Consider the following 23,714-nt stretch of genomic DNA (forward strand, 5'->3'; position numbering starts at 1 on the left):
ATGATTTATATTCTGGAGCAATAAGTCCATTATAAAACACACGCTTATTACGAGCAGGAACAATGCACATCAGATCGTCCAATACAAACAAAGACAGAGCGGGCGGTATGTAATTGCTCTCGGTACAGAAAGCCAATTGAATGGCACTGATGAGTCTATTCAGAAATAATTGGTGAGGAAAAAGGAATAACCGGTGGTGAGGTGTGCCCAAAGACGCCTGCAGAAGACTGAGCTGGAGGAGTCAAAGATGAATGATACTTGATTACTTTTGTGAAGATGACACATGCTGCCACTTGTTCCTGTGTAATGACACCACTGGCTGGAGGTCCTTGCTCAAACACGCAAAGCAACACAATCGGAAAAAGGGTTGAGAAGAATTAAGATTTTGTCTGAATTAATTATTCAGTTAAGTTAATGTGGTTGAACATCGGCAGTGGTTTTAAGCTTGCCAGAACATAACGACAGCTGGAACTGATCTTCCGAGAATGCGGCAAAATGTCAAGCATTCATAAGCAACAGTTTGGAAGGGGAAACGAGGACACAGTGTGTGTCCGTGTCCGTGTGTGTGTGTACACAGTGTGTGGATGTTGGAGTATGGCAGAAGGGTTACTAAATAAATCAATGTCTTGAGCGTTCAGAGGGGACTGCCCATGTGAAGCAAACTCTCTCCGACTGAATCCGAAAAAAAGATTGAGTTGATGGATTACAACATGATATACTTACTGGTTAAAATACAGACACAAGAAATACAAATGAGATTTAGTTTGATTAATTAATTGTCATACAAATGTCATTAATGGTACATCTATCAAATATTACAAAAAAAAAATTGTATAATAAATAAGGATTTGCAAACTAATAATGCTCAAAATAGAATGATAAACAATATTTTATATAAAAAACAGTTTGGTCCTTATAATATCTTTAATTCTTTGCATACATATTTTTAATATTTCTTTTGGGGGACCCCTTTGGTCTTAGTAAAACTTTAAGTAATATTTTTTCCTATCTATAAACATTAAAAATATTTTTTTGGGAGTCTACTTTAGTATTATCAATATTTAAAACAAAAAAGGTAAAAGTAATATTTTAAATATTAACAAATGCTTCAAATATTTCTATAGGGCCCACTTTAATCTTAGTCTTTCCATTCATACTATTGTTTGTTGGGAGCCAGAAAACCTGAATATTATATTATAGTAAAACATCATTGTCGCAAAACATTATGTACTAGTAATATATATCTGTCCCAAATTCTTCACTTTGGTTTATTATATTAAGGCAGTCCATACTATAGCAGTCAAATAATACTAAATCGTATATACACATAAATAAATAAATAAATGGCAAAAAAGTGAAACCTTGAGTGCTATTGATTACTTCATAATGCACCACTGCACTGTAAAGAAACATAAAAAAAAATGCTAATTTCATTGCATTTGCAAAAAAAAAAAAAAAAATCCTAAGAATATAACTGCACAATAATTGCTAACAACCACAATAACAAACACACACCTTGTTGCCAAAAAAAAAAAAAAAAAAGCCGACAACATACCCAAATCCACATATTCCTTTCTTTCTGGCTTTTCACCATCTCTCTGCCAGGTTTGTAGATGAAAGAACATCACCCCTGCCCCAGCCCCCGAGAGAAGGAGATTACCCTCATTTTAAGTGAGCTTCTCTCAGTTTCATGGCTTTATCTGATCTAGAGTCAGTGAGAATGCAAGCTCTAATTGATCCTTCTGAGACCCAGCTTATCCAGTCAGTTCCCTAGTCAGTTTTTGGGTTCTGATGAATTTTTAGGTGAACCCTAACAGCATTGCGGTGAGCTGTGGTGGTAGCATAGCAGTTCAAGCTGTGCTCTATGATCAGGCTATGATAAGGGAGATTGTTAAAAACAAACTTCCATCACTCATTCTGATCAGTGAGATCCTTCCGAGAGATATGCAAGTGCACACAGCCAAGTTTTGGTAGAATTTCGCTTATTTTCTGTAAATTCCATTCATTGAAGTTATAATTTTTTAAACATTCAAAATGTATTTTTCGTCCAAAAGTTACCAAAGAGCATCAAAGGGTTAAATGCAATAGTAACTGAGCTGGCATGGTCCTCATCGTTACACGGTGACTTGGTGGGTCAATTTGCTGAATACATCATACTTCTAATAAAATGTCATTTTTGGTAATATTTGATTTCTAATAATATCACCCAGAATAAATGTAAAAAAAAAAGCATTATTTTTGGTTCGTTTGATAATGGTTTCAGTTAAAGAGTGTAGTACTCTCAGCACTTTTATCATGTTTAATTCAGCAGATTTTTTACATAAGCGAAGACTAAGAAAGGTATGCAGATTCAGTGTTGAGATTTCCCACCATTGTGCAGCTGAGCAAAGCATTTAACCCTTGGCTGATACCAGGGAATTGCTGAAATTAGTGTGGAGTAAGTTGCTTTAGATTAAAAGCGTGTACAAAATGCAAATTAATCAAATCGGGTTTTCGAAGGTCTTTGGAAAGAGTCTACGTGTTTGGTTTTAATGTGTAGCCATTGCTTATCTGTCCCTCTAGCAGACCTGAGAGGACAGATGAAGTAATAGTGCTGTGAGGGTTTGGCTTTTATCTGACCTGCAGTCAGTGAGAGATAGAGGTTATGGTCAGATGCAAGCTTGCTCTGATCGCTCCTATCTGATTCACAGTCACTTCTAGTGTCAACTCTCAGTTTAGGTTAATTGAACCCACATTACTAGTGACACCAGTGGCTGGCTGACAAGAATACACCCTTGACCGTTAGATTCGTCCTGCAACGGGTCCTGAATGATCTTCTTTTTTCATTATTGCTATTAACACAGGAATAGTTAAATCATTGTCACCTTTAGAAAATGCAGTGTGACCATGGACCAATGAATTAAAATGTCCTGGTCTGACTTTAAAAGACTCTCCAATCTGTGAACTTCTCAACTATGTTCACATCACTAAAACCTTTTATAATTAAATCTGATTAATGTATTGATTCATTCTATTTAAAATAGATTTACACCAAACTGCAAGTGAATCATGTGGCTACATCGCTCTCGTTATAATCGATACATCAGTGTTATTGTTAATTGAAACTAAAAAAAAAAAAAATTGTTATGGCGACAACCTGAACATCTACAACATTGTAGGGGCTACGAGAGAGAGAACACAGTTCAGAATGAGACTTACATCAGTGATGTTTTTGATCTGATCCTGGGTCAGTTTGCGCAGATGCTCATCCTCGCTCTCTGTCATCAACTTCAGAGCAGGCAGCTTTAGACCGGCATCCAACAGCAGAGCGCAAATGTTCCCAATGCACTAAAAGAGAATAAAAGTGAAGTGTGAATGTCACGCCTCAACATAGCAGAGCCAAACTCACTAACACTGACAGGAAAATCACATGCCGTCAATGTTTGGTGATGATGAGGACACCCACACCTGTGTCTTACCTGTGGGTTAAGTTTGTGTTTTGTCGGGTATAGAGAGCGGCACATAGTTAGAACCTCATTCCCGACGTTGATTTGGAAAAAGCTGGAGGAGTGTGTAAGCAGGGCGGACGTGAGACACACCCAGGGGTTCTGCTCTGTCTCAAGCCTGTGTAGAGAGAGACACATGTGTTCAGAAGACCACACACACACACACACACAAACAATGACATGAAAAGCGAATCATGAAAGTTCATGAAGTACCGTGAAACTTTTAATAGAAAAGGATCTGTATAATGAAAAAGAAATCCAATCATAATTATCATGGTATATTACATGCGTGCCGCTATAAAACAGCGCATATGCTTATCTCCTGACTTTTTATGAGAGATGAGAGGAGCTTTCTAACAAACTCCACTGCTGACTGAGATAAACACACATAATCATAATCAATCACACACACACTAATTCATCTTCTAATTGAAGTTGGCCTTCCATACACAGAATGCTTTTAATAACAAAATCCACAGTTACAGTGACAATGAAGAACCTGGAAACCTAAATTACATCCATTACAGTAGTTACCGGATACATGGATTGGTCATGAAATTACTTCCTTAAATGAACATTTCATTAAAAAAATGCAAAATTTCCATTTTGTTTTTAAACCCAAATACTGCCATTTTTCCCTGAGTAACACAAAAGGAGAATTTGGAAGAATCCTCACATAGATTTTCTCTATAAAACAATGATTTTAACCATAAAAGCACAATAAGGCCGGATTCACATATAGCGCCTAAAAACGCGTAGAAAACGCTGGGCGCGCCGCATTCTCCATTTTGCAAAGCGCCAGAGCGGTTGCGCTTCACTTGGTTCTTGTCACATGACCTATTGTGTGCGTATGGTGCGCTTGCGGTATTCTGAAAAGTTGAGATGTTTTTATCTCGACGCGGCGCGGACGCGCATGGAAAAAACGAGCGCGCCGCACCGCTTCCATTATGAGCGCGCATACCATGCGCCTACATTTGAAATAACGAACTTGAGCGCGCAAAAGACGCGATATGTGAACCGGCCCTAAAAGGTCTTATGCAGTGTATTCCAAGTCTTCTCAAGCCATAAACCGAAATGATCTGTCAAAGCTCTCAAATCTCACATGGCACTGGCGGATGTGGTTTTTGGTTACAAGAAATTCAAAAAGCCAATGTATGAAATTAGTGAAATCCAATCTGTTGACATAACCATATTTGATTTTGATGACTTAAAATCACACAAAATATTGTATGACTTTGATTTGAAGATTTGGATCATATCATATGAGTCATATGGACCACCTTTTTGTATTTTTTTTTTTAACTCAACAGCTTGTGGTCACTGTAAAAAAAGAAATTAGATTAAATGGGAACGATATTAGTGTGATTGAATAATGACATAACTTTCAGATTTTACTGTCTTCTACGGATAATACATGAATATAGATGCAATCAGAACTTCAATTTCAGTTCTTGTTAAGAGAATAATTAAATGAAAAAAAAAATATTAATGTATGAAGTTTTCTTTTAACAGAACATTTTCTTGCATTCTTAAAAGGATAGTTCAGCAAAAAATAAAAATTCTGTTATGTGCACTCATCCTTGTTTCTTTTTTTTAAACCTGTATGATCTTCTGCGGAACACAAAAAAATATATTTTGAAGATTTTTGATAACCAAACAGTTTTGGTGAGCACTGATTTCCATTGTATGAACTAAAAAAAGAATCTTCTTCCGTATTTCACAGAAAAAAAAATCATACAGGGTTGAAACAACATGAGAGTGAGTAAATGATGATATAATTTGTATTTTTTGGTGAACTATCCCTTTAAGACTTTGCAAGCAATGGTTCTGCTAAATGAAAACCTCAGAGGGAAAAAAAAAAACTCTAAAACATTAGAGGTGAGGGTATCATGTTCCCAGAGCCAGATTAAGGCCAGATTTAGATGAGAGACAAAACCATGGACGAAACAGTGGATGAGGACGCAGCAGGTCCATGCCGTGAATTTGCCAACTTTTCTGAAATTTTCTTAAATGTTAAATAAAGCAGCATGGTAAAAGATGAAAATGACTTGATTTTACTTTCAATTCCTTTTACATTCTCCAAGGTATTATTTTCATAACTCCATGTAGGACGTTTCAAGTACATAAATGTAAGCACTGTGGCAGTAGTAATGCAATATTTAGAAAATGTACTCTGTGCTGTGTACTCTGTCCGCCTCTGCATGTTACCATGTTATCATCAGGTATCATGTCTCCTCTAAGAAAGAGCTGCCACCCAGAGCTCAGTAGTGTGTCGATTTAAATTGATTTCCATTACGATGGCCTTTTCTGGGACTTACTAAATCAAGACAGAATAAGGAGCGACAACACAGGTGTTCAGGAGACAGAAAATGTGCGAATCTTAAGTGAAGATACACACCCGGTACACTGTGTGATCACAAACGGCACACGTGGTCACACGTGAATGTCTGTGAAGCGTGAACAAATGAATGCATAGTCAAACTCTCCTTTATCCATTCTACATTTGGCCTTTATACCACTCACATTTTGTTTAAATGCCAAAGAGCATAATGACAAACACGCACAGATAACACACAGACAAACTGTTTATTCTTCTGTGAGAATGTTAATTCAAAACTCTTCATGAAAACAAAAAGCCTCAAGCTATTTGAAAGTGTGGGACAATGCATAATCAGCCAGCTTATATTCTGTTTCTGTCTATTGATCCGGATCCGGAACGGCTCTCTGATCATCAGCACACATTCTGGCAGCCTCGACTAACCTCAAAAACTCATTCAGTTATATAATATACAACAATTTACCTCAATCAAACCTGCAATCACACTTAATGGTCTAAAAACAGACCAATTCAAAGACGTCTAATGAGAAAACAGCTTGCTTTAAATACCTGTATACATTTATATTGAAGGGGGAAAAAATGTGATGAAAGATTTAAAGGTTTAAAAAGCGTATAATTTAAATGGAAAAAAGTGTGGTAAACTGATTTTTGAGTACAGGTCTCTTTAAAACATGTATATCTGATTGGTCAAACATGGCATTCTGTGGTCAGATATTTAGTATAATGACCGCTAAACTGTATATCTGACAGCTGTCCCTGGCAACCAATCTCTTACATGTTTTTCTTATCACTCTGCAGTCTTTTTCTCAGATAATAAAACATTTCAACTCATCAATTAGTAGGATAATGCACACTGCTGCAGAATAATACAATTTCTAATCTTGTCCTGATCATCCTGTTAGGGTTTATTTTGCGAAAATGACCGGCTTATCCCTCAAGTGAAAATGTAAATTGAAAATTGAGAAGTCTCACCTGCTCTTGTCAGTCATTGGTGGCCATGCCTGTAGCAGGAGAATAAGGTGTTGAAACTCCTCCCATTTATTGCTGGACTCCAACAGCTCCAGAAACAAGGAGTTTCGCTTTTCTTCATTCTCGACATCTTTCATCTCACACTGAGAAAAGGGAGGGAAGGAGAGAGAGAGAGAGATATGTCTTTTGTAAGAGAGAGACAGAGAGCACTTCAGTTGAATGCTCTTGATTGCAGATTGTTCATTCCGCACAGCATACGTGTCATTTGGATTAAAACCAAATTGTATATGGAAGTAAAAAGAACTGTTGCATGATTATGTATAACGAATGGTTCCCAACATTATTATAGGACTTTTGCAGGTCAATAAGTTTCATTAACGCACCATTCGAAGTACGCACCTCCCGAACACCACATGTCAGACAGCGCGCAATAACAGAGTTCTCTTGCGTTAGAATGGACGAATCCACACAAACGCCTGTCTTGGCGAGTATCTAGTATATTCATATTGGATCTGTGCATTCGGTCTTAAAGGGACAGCAGCCTAATAAACCTGATGCTGTGATTTAAATGTTAATTAAACAATTGACAAAGGAATCAAACTCTGCTCTTGACTGAATAAGTTTTGTAACTTTATAAATATCCATCTATATTTAATGCAGTGTTATTTCACACGGATTATTCAAATTTCTGTACCTGAAAAAAAGAATCATATTTTGGTTTCTCTACCCAATATGCTTAAAAATTACAAATACAGTGAAAATACAGGTATAGTACCAAAGTACCAGCAAGTACCAAAAAGGAATGTATCGGTATTGGCCTTGAAAAAGTGGTATCGGTGCATCCCAAGTATATACTTCAGAGATATTTTACTTGAAAGCACTCATTCTCTCCTCGATTTTTAGGACTGCAAACAGCTATTTACCAAGTGCAACTTTGAAATGCATGATCATACAGTAAATATGCAAATATTTGAGACTGAAGGCAGAAGATAAAGTATTTGGCTTATCAGCTAATCGTAAGCGAAGACTAAATCTGTGTGAGAAGCAGAACATCTTTCAGGCTAGAGCACTAAAAGACATCATGTTTACAGATGGAGAGAGCTGGCAAAAGAATGCACGGATAGCAGAAGGACTAAACATGAAAAGACAAAGCAAGCGAGATGGGAGGGGAAAGAGAGAGGGCTTGAAATGGCTAGACTGGCACTCACACACATACTGTATAGAATGGAAAGACTTCAATGGCAAAAGGAGTGAATTGTCCCCTGTGGAGACTCTTATGTTCTCCTCCAAAAGAGGGAGGCGGGGAGAGAAAGTAATTAATTTCCCTTCAGTGCAAGGGGTGAACAATTTAACAGCTGAGAAAATGTCTGATTTCTGAGGGGAAAACAAAAAAAAAGTCAAAGATCCATTCCATGGCATGGTACCAGCATGCTCCAAGAAATGACAGAAAATAGCTAAAAACTCAAGGGGGCAAAACACACATCGAAATGACTGAGAAGGAAAAAAATATGGCTACGGATTTGGTTTGCCATTGTGATAGAAGGTCATAAAACACACAGTATGTGTCCATATAATCTCATACCTATATATATATATATATATATATATACACACACACACACACACACACACACACACACACCACGTGTATGGAATGAATGAACAGACTGCAACAATTTCATCATATTGGCATGAATCTCTCTAATTCCCACACTTCCTTTCACTCTTTCGTTGTCTCCTGTTTCACCGTTATCCACTGATGTGAAAATCAATTAAGCTGACACTTCGGCCTAAGTATTTTCAACACCATAATTCCATTCACCCACCATCCTACACATTCAGACGATTAATAACCTGCCTAATAAACTCATTACAGCCAATCATGTTTGACCTACATTTATTATGATCTGAGAATACCCATTGAGACAACACCTAAACGGAGCCTGTTTTCCTGAGACCCATCAGTCTCTCTTCTAATTGGATAAAATGAGTTGGCAAACCGAGGCCCTTCAGTTCATGAGCCTCCGAGGTTCCTCAGTTCCCTATTGAAAAGTTTTGGTTGGAAAACAAAAACGAACACATACTAACTAAAGCTGTATGATATTGGGAAAAAAACTGACATTGTGATATTTTGTTTTTCTGCGATATACATTGCGAAATGAAAACAGCTTCACTAGATTGAATTTGGAAAGAATGAATCCTTCTAGAATGATTGGGGTGATTTAGTAGGGACTCTAATTTAGTAGGGAAAATAAAAAAAATATATTAAAAGCATAGATAAATACAATAGAACAAAGATACAAATGAAATAGACAGTGCAGCCTATGCTTCTCAGGTAAGTAACAGTATTTATGTACATAAATTAAATTATAAAATTAATTAAATGATGTCTTCACTGTATAAGTTTAGAATAATTCATCTTTGTAAAAGCTACAAAAGTATTTTTTTAGAGCTAATGCATGGATGTAAAATAAAGATACACATCTGTTTTCTTTCTCAATTAGACTTTGAATGGACACATACACTAAAAATGATGTCAAACACAAATCGATGAGAAAGAGAACAGAATTTGGTGTCAGAAACGTTGGGGCGGGCTTTACACGATGACGACAGCACAGCGACGGTGAAGCAGATTTTGTACATTTACAAAGATGGATTCCACCGTGGAACTAGGGGTGTGATTGATATACAGTAGTTGAACACCATCATTAAAAGTCTATAACTGAAAACCATGTTATTACATTTTTTTTAATTTTTTAGAATGTTTAAATACTAAAATATGAGCTTACGAGGGAAACGGCGGAGTTAGTGGTGCTTCGGAGGCTGCTACTGCTGGAGATGATTCGGGAGAGGTCTGTGCACCCCCTCCCAAGAAGAGAAATCTTGGAGATCTTCTTATTAAATGGAGGTCTGAAATCTCCGCCCCTTTACTGATCAGAGCGCGCGCTGACACGGAGTAAAGCCTGCCTTGTTTATACTCGACGCGTCTACACGATCGCGAATGTGTGCGTGACAAAAATGACGTGTTCGGTGCACAAGACCGGCAAGACCCTATTTCGCTTGGCTGTGATGGCCTGTTTTGCAAAGGCGTGCGTGGCGCCGCGTCCGGGGATGACCGACTTCAACCCGAATCTGCCAGAGCACATACATCTCACCGCACCGGCACCCAGTTTGCGCGTCTAAATTGCTTAAGAACGTTAAAACGTTATGTTTACAGTATGATTTATTTAATGGAAAGCACATTAACTTCTAGTTGTCTTGCGGTCACTTTTAAATAAACGTAGAGCAGGTAGCTGATCAGTGTCTGCTCGTTTATTCAAACTAAGTTGATCTATAACAGATGAACGTCGCTCTGCATACGTCGTCTTCATCGTTCTGATTGGTTTTAGGTCTATCCAATTGCGCCCAGAGACATTTGAGCCTCATCCGTTGGAAATGATTTGTCTATGAAGCAGACCGTATCCCAGTTACAACTGAGAATGGTCTGGTTTTAACCAGGCAAGTAAATGCCTAATACTATGCCAAACTACGTTGATGTCCTTGACAAAGTTCTCAGTGTAAATGGTGGGTTAAAACCAGTCGCAACTTATATGTCTACAAAATTGATTTCAAGCATTTATGCATTAGCCCTTATTTCAATTAACTATATTTATTTACTGTAAGTTGGAAATAAATGAAAAGTATTTGGACCCTCTCTGGAGAGCATGATATTTCAGTGGAGAAAGCAGGATGGAGAATTTTGCAGTTCTCTGAGGTGTTACTTCAAATGCCCAATCCCCTGCCAAGCTTCATCGATGTCCTTAACAACGTTCTCAGGTGTGAATGGCGGGTCGAAAAACTCATAAGCTAATCAGTGACAAAGTGGAAGGATTCCTGTGGCCATTTTCACCTTCCAAATGCAAAATGCCCCTAGAGACATTAGTCAGTACACACTTAGTAGAATATATGCTTAAACCAGAAACAATGACAGCTTGTGCTAAAAGCAAAGCCAGACAGATCCACACTCTAATCACCCACACACACTTCTGAGAGAAAGAACGAGAGAGACAGGGAGGTTAGAAGAGGACAAAACGTGGACTAAAGCGGGTCTGTTTCACTGAAATACGTCCACGCACATCAGCGCCAGGGCAGGAGGGAAAGATGAGAATAAAATAAAATGACATCCTCCGCCCTCCTGTATCCCATCATCCTTTAAAACAGACCCCAGGGGAGAGGAAGAGATCCAGCACTGGTGCAACCATTCTCCCTGCTTCAGAGCATCTGCCCACGCTGCCAAAAGACAATCTGTGTGTGTGTGTGTGTGTGTGCGGAGGGGGAGCCTTAGACAAATTGAATGAGTTTGCGGCGATGCCATCAAACTACGCCACACTTCAAGGCGTCCTCCCACTCCAACTCTCCCCCACCTGCAGGAAATCTCCCTGCCACACACAGACACACAACAGCTGTACATTTAAGGGTGAGTTCAGCGTGTGCTTCTGTGCATCTACGCTCGTGTCTGTCAGTGTGTAAATTCTCGTACACAATGATTTGTGGTGCTGGTGCAAGTTACTCCTTTAAACTCGGCTGGGCTCCATCTCAGCCTGTGACCGTTAATTGTTGCCTACCCACACACGCAAACATACCACTCAAACTGTGGGGTGCTTTTAGTTAAATACAACCAAATAGTAAAAGACTGCCAGAGGAAAGAAAGAACAGATTGAAGGAAATATAAAGGGCTGCTTCAGCTGTTTTACCTCATGTGTCTAAATGCAAAAAAAAGCAGACAGTTAGCATGGACAGTTGCTGTAAACACCGGAGATGGTTGGCTGGTAATTACCCGCCTCAAACTGGACAGAACAAGAGTGGGTCCCTTTTGTCTAACGGCACGCTTGTACTTCAAAGGCTGCAAAGCTTCTAATGTGTCAAGCACTGGGAAGGAGACAGGATGTAGTTTTGCCAAGGAGCAGATGGATCTCTATTAATCAATGTAGTATTTAGACACAATGAGTACACAGTAACAAGCCAAATCTGCCATTTCTATATAGACATAGCTAGTCCAAGTGTGCATGTAGGCTCATGAATAGGTCTACACATCAACGCATAAACAGAGAATCGGACATGCTCGTGAACACACATTCACAAATTGTTTAAGCTACCATGTTGCTGAGAGGCAAATTGATCTGAGAGGCAACAGACAGCCACTCATCAGGGGGAGGAGAGAAAATAGAAGAAAAAAGGTGGGCGAAAAAAGAAAAAAAAAACTTCCCGGGCATTAACATCAACTCCTTTTTCTGAAAGGAAGAGTTCAGAGCAGATATCTCAGTCAAAGAGAAAACAGCTGAAGACGGGCAGCTGCACATAACTCCCACGTTAACCTTTGCCGGTTCACAGTTTACAGATCCTGGGTGCTGATTGGTCAATAGAGTATTCTAGTGATGCTAAAAAGACACAATAAAGACTGGTGAGTTGAACAACTATGAACAATTGAAATGATAGATGTAACAATGGATGAACAGAATGATAGACAGATAGATTGATTGATAAATAGAACAATAGATTGAGATATAGATTGACAAATGGACCAATAGACAGAAATGACAGACAGACAGACAGAACAACAGATAGATAGGCAGGACAGAATGATAAAGAGAGCAATAGACATACAGTCAGACAAAACGATAGACAGAATGACAAACAGAACTACAGATAGGTCGAACAATAGATAGAGAGAAAAACAGATGATATAATGACAGAGTAACAGACAGAGACAGTTAATACAATAAACAGAATGACAGACAGAACTACAGATAAATTGGAAGAACATTAGTAAACTGAACGATAGAGAGAATAAATAAAAGAATGAAATAGATAAACAGATTGATTGACAGAACAACAAATAGAGATACAGACTAACAAACAAAACAATAGATAGAATGACAGACCAACAGACACACAGAAAGACAAATACAACAATAGATAGAACGACATAGGACACAGAGAGACAGAAATATAGATAGGTAGATGGATAGATAGACAGATTCTTTCATCATTTACTCACCCTCATGTCATTACAAAAGAGAATAACTTACTTTCTTCTTTGGAACACAAACAATTTTTTTGACACTAACAACAGGACTAACAAGAACAACATTGGACCCAACCATTTTTGGGAGAACTATCCCATTAAGTTCTCTCTCATTCAGCTTCTGTTTCTTGCTGGTTCACTGCTGCAGTTCCACATGTCTGGACCATGTGCACTAACCACTTCAGTGTATTTTTGTTATACAGAATCTCAGAGAAACCCGCATATGCAAATCATCAGCATACCCATATTATGTTGTATTTAGGCAGCTTACATTGGTAAAATACAGGCCGACCCTGGGATTGGATCATAAGTCTTTTTGAGGCACAACTACAGATGTACAGCACCTCTGGCCTCCAACCTGGCCAAAGTCAATTACAACGCTCAGCAAATTTCTGAGAGTGATCTCCGGTATTTTTTTTCCCTGCGGGCAAAAACCAGCAGAGAAAGAAAGAGAGAAAAGATATAATAACGCAAAGAGCTTGACCAAACCAGCCAGACGTGGCTCAGATAAAAAAAAAAAAAAAAAAGACATTTCATCTCTCTCTGATTTCCTCTCCATAACACCGCTCTGAAGAGTATGTGCAGACAGAATACCAGAAAATGAATAATAAATAGCTTATGCATAATGAATAAATTAAGGCCATCCTGAGCTCAAAGCAGGGAGGAGATGCAGGAAAGGCAGAAGATGAGCCCTTAAAAGAGATTACTCCATAATTGAAATCTTGTTTTTCTATTTATCAAACGAAAGGGATTCATGGTGGAACTGTAAAACTCAAACACCGCCGGGTCATGGTCTGAGGGTGAAACATTCAGGACTCAGTTGGGCCTGAAAATCAGACTTCAAACTCATCATATAACTTCAGTTTGAGGTCTAGAACCATTTTCAGCCAAAAACAGAAATACTAATGCACATTTCAAGGGTTCTTCTAACTACTAAATGTGTTCTGCATCACAACTGTGAATAACCTGCATTACTGAATTACCTCTTAGACCAGCATGAATTTACACTGGTTTGTGCTGGTCAGGTGCAGATCTAACTTTTGGACCAGTATAGATATGGTTTACAAAAGCAAGGCTGGTTAAGATAGTCATGCATCCTGAAGGGAACATTATGACAAAAGAATCCTGGGGTCCAGCATTCAAAACTACAGAGGTACACTAAATATGATGCTACTTTAGTTAATATGTTTTTAAATTATTTAGGAATTATTTGTTAAAGCTAACCAATTGTTTTATTAATAATAATAATAATAATGAAAGGAATATTATTATATATTACAGTTTATTGAAAAAAATAAAAACATACATTCCTCTTAATAGTATATAAATATTTGATATTAAGGTCCTTGCACAGAGTTCAAAAATTTCTTATGCTTTTTTCGTATTTGTCATTCGGTGGCTCTGAATTGGCAAACACCTCTGAAAATTCTAGCTACTGTGGCCAAAATTGCAGAAAATCAGATTTTGGAGGCAGCATGTAAACGTGATTGAAACAATGTGAGGTCGTATTTATTTTTTTTAATTTCTGATGAGAATTTTTGACTGCAAGGACCTTTACTGTTTACTTAAAAATATATTGATTTCATTATTTATAAATTTTAATTCATATAAATAACTATTTATGATGTATGATTTTCACTTTTTCTAGCTATTTTCATGTAAAAAAACAAAACAAAATAATTTTATATTTATTCATTATATTATTAAATATTTTAAAGGTGGCTAAAATTGTATAATAATAATAATAATAATAAATACTTGGGTTGTCTGCTGATAAGAGTGTCAGAGCTTTTTCTGAGTGAAAAGCACTATTTTATGCATTGTGGCCTCAAGTGGCCTATAAGGTCAATGTTGAGTACAACTCATTCCTTTCATTCACTGAAGATGGAGTGATGTCACAGGAGGGATTGAAAGACAGTGTAGAAAAGGTGAACAGAAGGAGAGAGAGAAAGAAAGAGGACTGGGAGAGGGGGGATGAAGTGTCGTGCCTGGCCTTTAGAAGGAGTGTAAAATGTCTTATTAATATTCATTGACCTACTGCCTAACTTCCACCATTTCCCCTGCGCCCTGCACAGAAGTGATAGAGGTCGTTCAGTTTAAAAAGACAGGAGAGGAAGGAATGGGGAGGACAGAGGAAGGAAAGAATCAAAAGACATACGAGTAGGAGCCAATCACCAAAACCGGTGCATACAAGTGAACCTCTGTCTCCATAAGAGGGTGTTTTTCAGGTAAGGCTGACACACACCCACACAAACCAAATCCTTTTAGCTCTGTACAAAGACGACTGCTCCGGGCTGGAGGGCCCTTGAGTTTCCAAAGAATGATACTCCAGGGAGCAATCTCCGTACCTCTTCAGCGGCCTGTGATGTGTGCTCTAGCATGGCGCTGCATGCTCATGTCAGACAATGCATGATGTGTTTGTTGGTGCAGAAGTGTGTGTCAGCATGACTGCGCGTAAAAGCCGAAGGGATCTGATGTCTGTGAATCTGTTATGAGTTTTGGTATAAAGAAGGTCTGGCAGCTGTAATCTATGGGCTGGATCTGGTTATAGACCAAATACAGTGCTTTTACAAAAAAAAAAAAAAAAAAATATATATATATTTGAATGAAGACACTATGGAATGCAGATTGCAATTGCTATTTGTTTTGGATATTGATATTGCCATTTACCCGTTTCAAAGAAATGTTATTTTGCTTCCCACAAAGGTTAACAAGATAATACACAGAAGTGAAGAGAAGGTTTTAAAATCACACGCGGAGATAAGAATGAAAAAGACTACAGTAAGGAAGGAGAAGAGTGCAAGACAAACCACAAATAGCGTAGGAGAAGGCGTAAGGACATCTGACTATTGGACATGAGTCAAAGAGATTGATGTGGAAAAGGAATTCCCCAAAAAGAAGTATAAAAAGACTGAGGAGTAAAGCTCCCCTCAGATAGTGCTTGCATTAAGCATGAAGGACACCTTTTTGCATTAACAGCTTTGTATTGTAACCAATAAAATAAATGTTATTATTTTTATTATTATTACCTCCTGTAATTTACGGTTTAGGCTATATTTGACTATCCTTACCCTACCTGAATAATCATAGGTTTAAAAGTTGCAAAACGCAGCTTTTCGCCCCCTGTTGCAACAGGCGAAACTGCAACCAGAGGTGTGCGCGCTCATGGATCACAAACACACACACACACGTACGTTTGCACGACGAGCTATTCATAACCAAAGGGGCATCAGCCACACACATCTTTTGTTACAGTCATAATGAGGTAATAAAGTTATAAATCTGCAAGTCATTTAAAATATATGAAAGGAAAGGCATTTGAGTAAATTACACACTTGTGTGTGTGTGTGTGTGTGAGGGGGAAACGGGGGTGGTAGAAAACGTCGGTTTTTGCTTCCACCTGTCTCCATGTTGAACTGTTTTATGTGCTTACTGTATCCACTTATGATTGTATCATTATGAAAACACGTTCATGAACAATATAAGTTATTATTTTGTATAGGATCCGTTTGAGCCCTAGAGCAGACCGGAGATCTCTCCATTTGTTGGAAGTCATCGGAATCTTATTCCGATGACTGGCACTAGACAGAAGTTATTTTCTTTGTCTTACGTGGAGTTTGAGTTGGGGTTTGAAATGAACTACAAGCCGGTCTCTTTGAATCCATCTTCTACTTTTGTCGAAAGTTGTCTTCTCTAATAAGGAGAATGGTGGCGAATACACAAACCTGCCAGACATAGCTAGGCAAGCATGAACGCACATGACGTCATGCCCAGTCTCAAATTCAAGCCCGAACCCCTTATTTATTTTACTGAACAGCCCATCAGGCAATTGTTAAAGCATGTATGGGTTAGAAAAACTGCTATTTTTAACATGAAAAATGTTGCATAATGCACCTTTAAAGGTGTAAGATAAAAAGACACACCAAGTATTTTGATACAAATATACTTGGCTTGTATATTTATGCCCATATTTAAGACAAAAATTCTGTCAAAAAAGAAATATAGGGTAATATTACAATTTAAAACAACTCCATTTTTAAAATAAAAATGTTATTTACTTCTTTGAAGATAAAGCTACATTTTCAGCAGCCATTATGCCAGTCTTCAATGTAACAAGATCCTTCAAAAATTATTCTAATAAGTTGTATTTTGCGATAACTGTGTAAGTGCTACCAACACAGACAAAAAAACACCTCAAATATTGATCCTGTAACATACAAAACAATGGCAACACATCTACCTACAAGTGTTAACCCGAAAGTATTCTTGTAAAGGCTCAGGAGGGACTGTATCCAATAATACAAAATCTGTCTGTCTCTCACCTGAAGGAAAAGGGAAAATAAAACATCCATGTACACTGTAGCTATAATTTGAAACATGAATATCCATATCACACTGCGAGAATGCAAGAATTTGAAACTACACTTTTACCCTTGTAAGATATAGAGAAATGCTAGCTTCACTCCAGAGTATTCTTGACATGCTCCCACCTGGAAAACATGCATAATGGCATTTAACATTTCAATATTTGAATAATAAACGCCATTTGTGTTGAGATTTCCGTCTCTTCCACATATTTAATTACTTATGCATGCATATGGGAGGGGTTCATGAATATTCAGAGGAGAGGGGCTGAGAAGTCATAAAAGGTTGAGTGTTTCTGTAAAAAAACTATTTGGTTTTCAGCAAACCAACAGTCATTACGTCACCAATAAACAGAGCAGGGTGACAATCGACACGGCTGTGATGAGAGTTTTTTATTCCCAGAACAACCTGGATCTTTGGTTAAAAAAAAAATGAATAATTATAATTCAACAAGGATCCGGAAACATTCTCACACTGTGTTGTTTCTATTTTTGTGCCATCAAGCCAGCTGAAACTCTCCAAAATCCCTTTCCAGATAACTATTAAAAATGGTTTGATTGTTCCACGTCAAAAATTCACTTTCAGTATGGACAAACAAATGGCTTTCAGACATCATGCCTGATTAGGACAATGTAACAGATCCTGGTCCATACTGAGATGATGTCAGCATGCATTTCTAGACATGTATTTCTGAATATGTGCGCTAGTCTTGAAAGTAGACATTAGAAGATTGGGAATTAAATGATAAAATGCATAATGAACAACAATGAACTATTCCCAACACCATTACACCACCAACAATCACTGAAACAAGATAGGATGAATCCATGAATTCATGTTGCATACACTACACCAGGGTTCACCAATCTCGGTCCTGGAGGGCCACTGTCCCTGCAGAGTTTAGCTCCAACCCTGATCAAACACGCCTACCTGTGAGTTTCTACTGATCCTGAAGACCAGGTGTTTGATCAGGGTTGGAGCTAAACTCTGCAGGGACAGTGGTCCTCCAGGACCGAGATTGGTGAACCCTGTACTACACTCTGACTGCACCATCTTTATGTCAGAGCAGAAATTGAGATTTGTCAGAACAGGAAGTGTTTTTAGTGAGTGCCCAGTGTTGCCCGTGAAAGGAGCTGAACCTGCTGTGGTCTACCTCTGCTGCTGCGGAGCAGGCCGATGTATTCAGAGATGCTGCTATTGATGGCACTGTCGTAACGGCTGGCTGTTTTCCAGGTACCGCAGAGCTGCCAATGTTTTTGTTTTTCACACCATTGTCTGTAAACTCTAGAGACCGTAGTGAACGAAAATCCACAGAGATTAGCAGGTTCTGAGACACTCAACTACCCCAGGGAAAAGAGGCGGAAATGAAATCTGGAAAATGATGCGATTCAGACTAAAACACACATCGACTTGGAGCGTGTTTAAGGGGTGATGAACAAAGAAATCAAATTTTCCTTGAGCTTTTGACATCTAAGAGGTCATCATATTATAATAATATCCTGTAAGTTTCAGAACTGAAAACGTCCTGGTTAGTCCAATAAAAGCTTTTATTGACACCATCCTCAGCAAACGACCCGTTTTTCAAAGTGGGGAACTATGACGTCAAAGAGGATAAAACACCACCCCCGCAGAAGAAGATCAACGCCTACTTCAACACGGCCGATTTAGCCCCGCCCACCGATTGGCGCATTACACGCATAGCTAAATAACATACCTACCTCGTGATGACAAACCGGATCGAGCTACCGAGCAATACAAAATATTGGTCGTGGAAGCTGCATAAGCTTCCTATGGTTTCCAATAGGACTGCATGGATAAAATTTATTTTTAAAAATGACGTTCCAGCTGATGAGGTAACATTGTCCGTCTGTTCGCTTCATTTCACTGAGGATTGTTTTGTAAACAAGACTGGATTTGCAGACCGATTAAAAGTAAAGAACGGTGGTGCTGTACCGTCTATATTGGATCTGACAGGAATTGTGCTACACACGGACTCTGGGTCGAACATGTATGGGTGAATCATTCCGGGTGCCATTTTACAGCATTGGACGTTTTCAAAACAATTTCCCCTAAGTGCATCGACGGGTGAGTTGAAACTCATTATAATATGCAAAACTATTACTATTGGCGTTTACTTCCAAGTCTTCAGTGCGAGACGCCCATAAAAACCGAACATTTTTCAGCTAGGCTTAAAACTAGGGTACAAAATAGCCAAAAACTTATTCATTTTGATGTTTTTGAATGCAAAAACCAAGCGAACGTCATAAGTTGACCTCAGACAATAATATAATAAAATTTAAAAAGCCAGTTCATGACCCCTTTAAATAATCTCCAACAATCTTTAGAAATTTACATACACACATCTATCCAGCTGTCTACTGTTTGCTTGTCAATTGTCACCGTCACGCGGAAACCTAGTATCTCCATATTTCATTTTTTTTTTTTTTTTTTGGTTTGCCTATACATTTGATAGTGGCTTTGGTTGCTCATCTCCTGTTGGCAATTGGCAATATATAATATGTATTTGATGAATAGACAAGTGCCTGAGTCTCAGTATTTGTTGTTAAATAATATCCATAGCCAATACAGTTTTAAATAGCCTGCGGGAAGCACTTCGTCTTTCATAACTTGAGAATTTGGCCAAATGATCAAAATAGTACCTTACCTCGTAATTTTTACATTTATATTTAACATTAAAAAAAAAACTGATTAGCATGACTTGACAGAAGATGATCGTGAAAGAAAATGGAGAAACACCACTTGTTCTCTTTCTCAGCATCTCTTTAGAGCGCCTGCATTTCAGCTCAGTGAAGCAGATTATGGCAATTAAGCAGAGATTAAAATAATTCAAATGCTCTTCAGGGATGGTGAGGAATGTATCATTGCTTCATAGTTTCCTTTCAACAAATAATAAAAAAGACAGACAAGAGTGATTAGCAAAGCATTGATTTAAGACAGAATATTGAAAACATTGTCAGAGTTCTCACTTCAATTTATGTAGGTTTCAGCTTCCGTCCAATTTAGGACTAATGCACGGTACGGCTCAGTGGAGTGAAAAACTATTCTGCAATGTTGTTAAAAACCATCCTCAAATGTTATTAAGAGCAGTCAAACAGTCATTCACGCACTGCTGGAACATATTGACGGAAACTCATTGTGCTCACCCTCAAGGCAACAAAGGTCATTGAGACGGTGGCAGTGAGTTAGAGAGGTGAAAAGTGCCTTGATCACACACCAAGAACAATAGACTCAATATAGAACCATTGCAGTGCTTTGAAATCAACAAATACTGTACACACACATGCACAAATTCCTCACACACACACTTTCCCAATGGACTAGAGACAGATCAATGTTCTAAACCGCCTACTACGTTTTTCCATCAGAAAAAAATGCTGTGAAATTTTAAGTCTCAGAGTCAATGCTTGCGAGAAGACGAGAGCCAAATTAAAAGCAAACACCCGTTTCATCACATCCAGTGCATTGCCATCCTCTTTGTTTCTTGCTTTTTTCCCTTTTTCTTGTCGAGTAGACAGATTAGACTCTTGACCCTTATTTGCTATGCACCAGTTAGCTAGAAAATTATACATTGGAAAGCCCATAAGACTATATGAAAGGAAGAGAGAATAAGAGAGCTTGACCTAATCAGAAAACGAACGACCTCTTTTACATATGCTCTACATAAGAATGACTTACAGAAACATTCAACAGCTGTTCACTTCTTCACCTTCCCTAGGCACACCTGTTTGTTTTTACACTGCATTCTTTTTTCACCTTTTAATAGGATCAATTATGTACAACAATTATATGTAAGTTTAAAATCAGCAGATTATTTTGAGTCTCTTTTGCACTGATAAGAAAAAAAAAAGTGAGCTCATCATGCCGGCGTGATTGCCGACCCAAGAGGGTTAAGTGTCTTTTTTTTTTATTTAGTCAATATTTTGACTACAATGACATTGACATTCCAGACTTTTTGGTCCTGTTTATTGCTATGGTTATCACTATGACAATCAAACAATTTTGGATTTAATCCCACATTTAAATACGGTTGTCACTCCTGAAACCTGGACGGGTGTTAAAGCAGTAAAATAAAACTGTTTAAATTGTGAGTGGGTTATATACAGACAGCAAACAAAGAGTGCTCCCTTTATAATCACTGAACCTGTCAATCACTTCAGTTCAGAGCTCGCTCTATGAGTTCTGCACTCTTGTGAAAACTCCCATTATAATCAATTAAGCTGGCTACACTGCACAAAGAATCTCTTCTATATAGATCGTGTTGGCTATAATGAAAGGATTCGCGAGCGTGAAGAACTGAAAAATCTCTAGCGTTTTGAGTGCTATTGAGCAGATTCTGACTAACTCAAATGCCCCTCAATTCGCTACAATACTAAATGCTGAAAAAACACATCGTAAATGGAAACATTTCATGCTCTTCACAGAGAGTTCAGAGAGAATAAGACTGGTTATTGCAAAATGTATACATTTTCAGTAACGAATTGGCAATGAACTTGTTGTACAGACCCTGAGCTTACCGTATCCAAATAATTTGTTAGCAAGTTACTGAACTAATGCTAACAAGATTAGGCAGCTTCTTACCAGTTGACATTCACTGCAAACATTTGAGTAGTTAATCACAAGCCTTCTACTGAAAGGGGCAACACAAGACTAAATGTCATCATTAAAAAAGCTTCTGTCACATGTCAAAGCTCAATGCCCCTGAACATAGCACTTTCTACTAGTAACATTTATTGTTTTATGGAGTGAGAAACTCTTCATTCTCAGGTAGAGGGAAATACGAACATTTTTAAAAATAATTTTCCAGGACAACAAGATTTTCCTTGTTGTTTTCCAGGACTGGAAAATTGGTCATCAATTTACCAGGTGTAATGTATGGTGAACTCCAAAACAAGGGAGATGAGAATCCATTCGCAGTGAGTTTATTAACAAAATAAACTTAAAGGAGTAGTTCACTTTTCAAAAAAATTTTGCTGATAATTTACTCACCCCCATGTCATCCAAGATATCCATGTCATTCTTTCTTCAGTCGAACAATAATTTAAGGTTTTTGATGAAAACATTCCAGGATTTTTCCCCATATAATGCACTTCAGTGGGAATCAAACGGTTCAAGGTCAAAAAGACAGTTTCAGTGCAAACTGTTCAAAGGGCTTTAAACAATTCCAGACGATGAATAAGGGTCTTATCAAGCAAAACGATCACTCATTTAAAAAAAAAAGTTTTATAAGATCAAATGCCTGCCTTGCTCTGTTCTGTGACGCACGTTTGTGACTCTCCTGTTCGAACAAAATGAAAATGAACGATTTTTTTTCAAAGTCAATTCTTTCTTTTCGTTCGTTGAATGAACCAAATGACTCGTTCATTTTGATGAATGAGTTCGAACAGGAGAGTCACAAACGTGTGGACAAGACTCACCAACGAACACAAGAAACACTGGGGTATAAATATTAGAGAGGTACTAGGCAAAATAGACACACCTAGGAATTAAATAAAAACTAGAAAAACTACAAAAGACTACAAAAAGGCACAAAGGACAGGAAATAGGAACAGAAACAGGGTCAAATGCAAACTAAAAGTCCAAAAAACAAAACACATGAAACACAAAGCCAGGGAATACTTAACACCAGGTTTTCAGGACGCGCTGGAACCCTATCAACATGTACATTCAAATAAATGTGCACACAAAGAAGGTTCAGTTTACCGGTGTTTAGCTTTTTCAAATGTTCAATCTTCAACATACTATAATAGTGTCATTTTTTTCTTGTATAATATAATAGAATATAATATAATAATAATATATTTTTCATTGTCAAGCTTAAAGCATGAAAGAGGCACTGCACTTCTAAAGCATTGACATACATGATCCCATACTGTCATTTTTTTTTGTCACATACGAGTAGTTAAGAGCACATGTATCCTGTCATTGGACAAACCGCACCACCTACATCAGCACCACAGCTCCAACAAACCCAGTGCATATGCACCAACAGCTGCACCACAGCTCCAACAAGACTCCACACCTGTTCATATCCAGAGATGTTGAATTTTGTTCATTTCTTTTTTTAATGAAACACCACTTGACTCTGGTAAGCTGGGAGACCTCACTGCTGTTAGCATGATTGTATGTGATTAGCTGTTCAGGCAGTCCCTTACAAAAGGCAGAATGTGCTCCTCTTAGCTTCAGAGAAAAAGAGAGAGAAAGAGATGAAGAACACCGGCAGAAGTACCTGGAGCATAATTAAATATTAAGTCGGATCTTTGATTTATGCAGAGCCAGAAGTCAGAGATTACCCTGTGCTCTCAATCTACAGCTGATCCAAATCTCAGCACTGGGGGACTGCGGGATGGGCAACACAGAAGTTTGATATTCTAATCCTGTCTTAAAAGAACAGACGTTCAGATGAAGGAGGACTTTGCAGAGAGGAACGTACTCACAGTTACAGCATAGGAGAAAATGGAGATCTACCTTGATC

General features: G+C 38.1%; 1 protein-coding gene across 2 annotated transcripts in view; it reads right to left on the reverse strand.

Moving 5' to 3' along the window:
* The window catches only part of nbas (NBAS subunit of NRZ tethering complex), a 153,234-nt gene that overhangs the window by 12,604 nt on the left and 116,916 nt on the right, over nucleotides 1-23,714 (reverse strand). For both annotated transcript variants that reach the window (XM_039692017.2, XM_039692016.2), the window contains exons 49-51: nucleotides 6,796-6,935; nucleotides 3,459-3,603; nucleotides 3,199-3,327 (exon numbers count right to left, since the gene is read on the reverse strand). In XM_039692017.2, coding sequence (XP_039547951.2) covers nucleotides 3,199-3,327; nucleotides 3,459-3,603; nucleotides 6,796-6,935 — 414 coding nt within the window. The remainder of the gene's footprint in view (nucleotides 1-3,198; nucleotides 3,328-3,458; nucleotides 3,604-6,795; nucleotides 6,936-23,714) is intronic.

The sequence above is a fragment of the Pimephales promelas genome, chromosome 13 (assembly GCF_988280905.1).
Source record: "Pimephales promelas chromosome 13, fPimPro1.hap1.1, whole genome shotgun sequence".
In the NCBI taxonomy this organism is placed as follows: domain Eukaryota; kingdom Metazoa; phylum Chordata; class Actinopteri; order Cypriniformes; family Leuciscidae; genus Pimephales; species Pimephales promelas.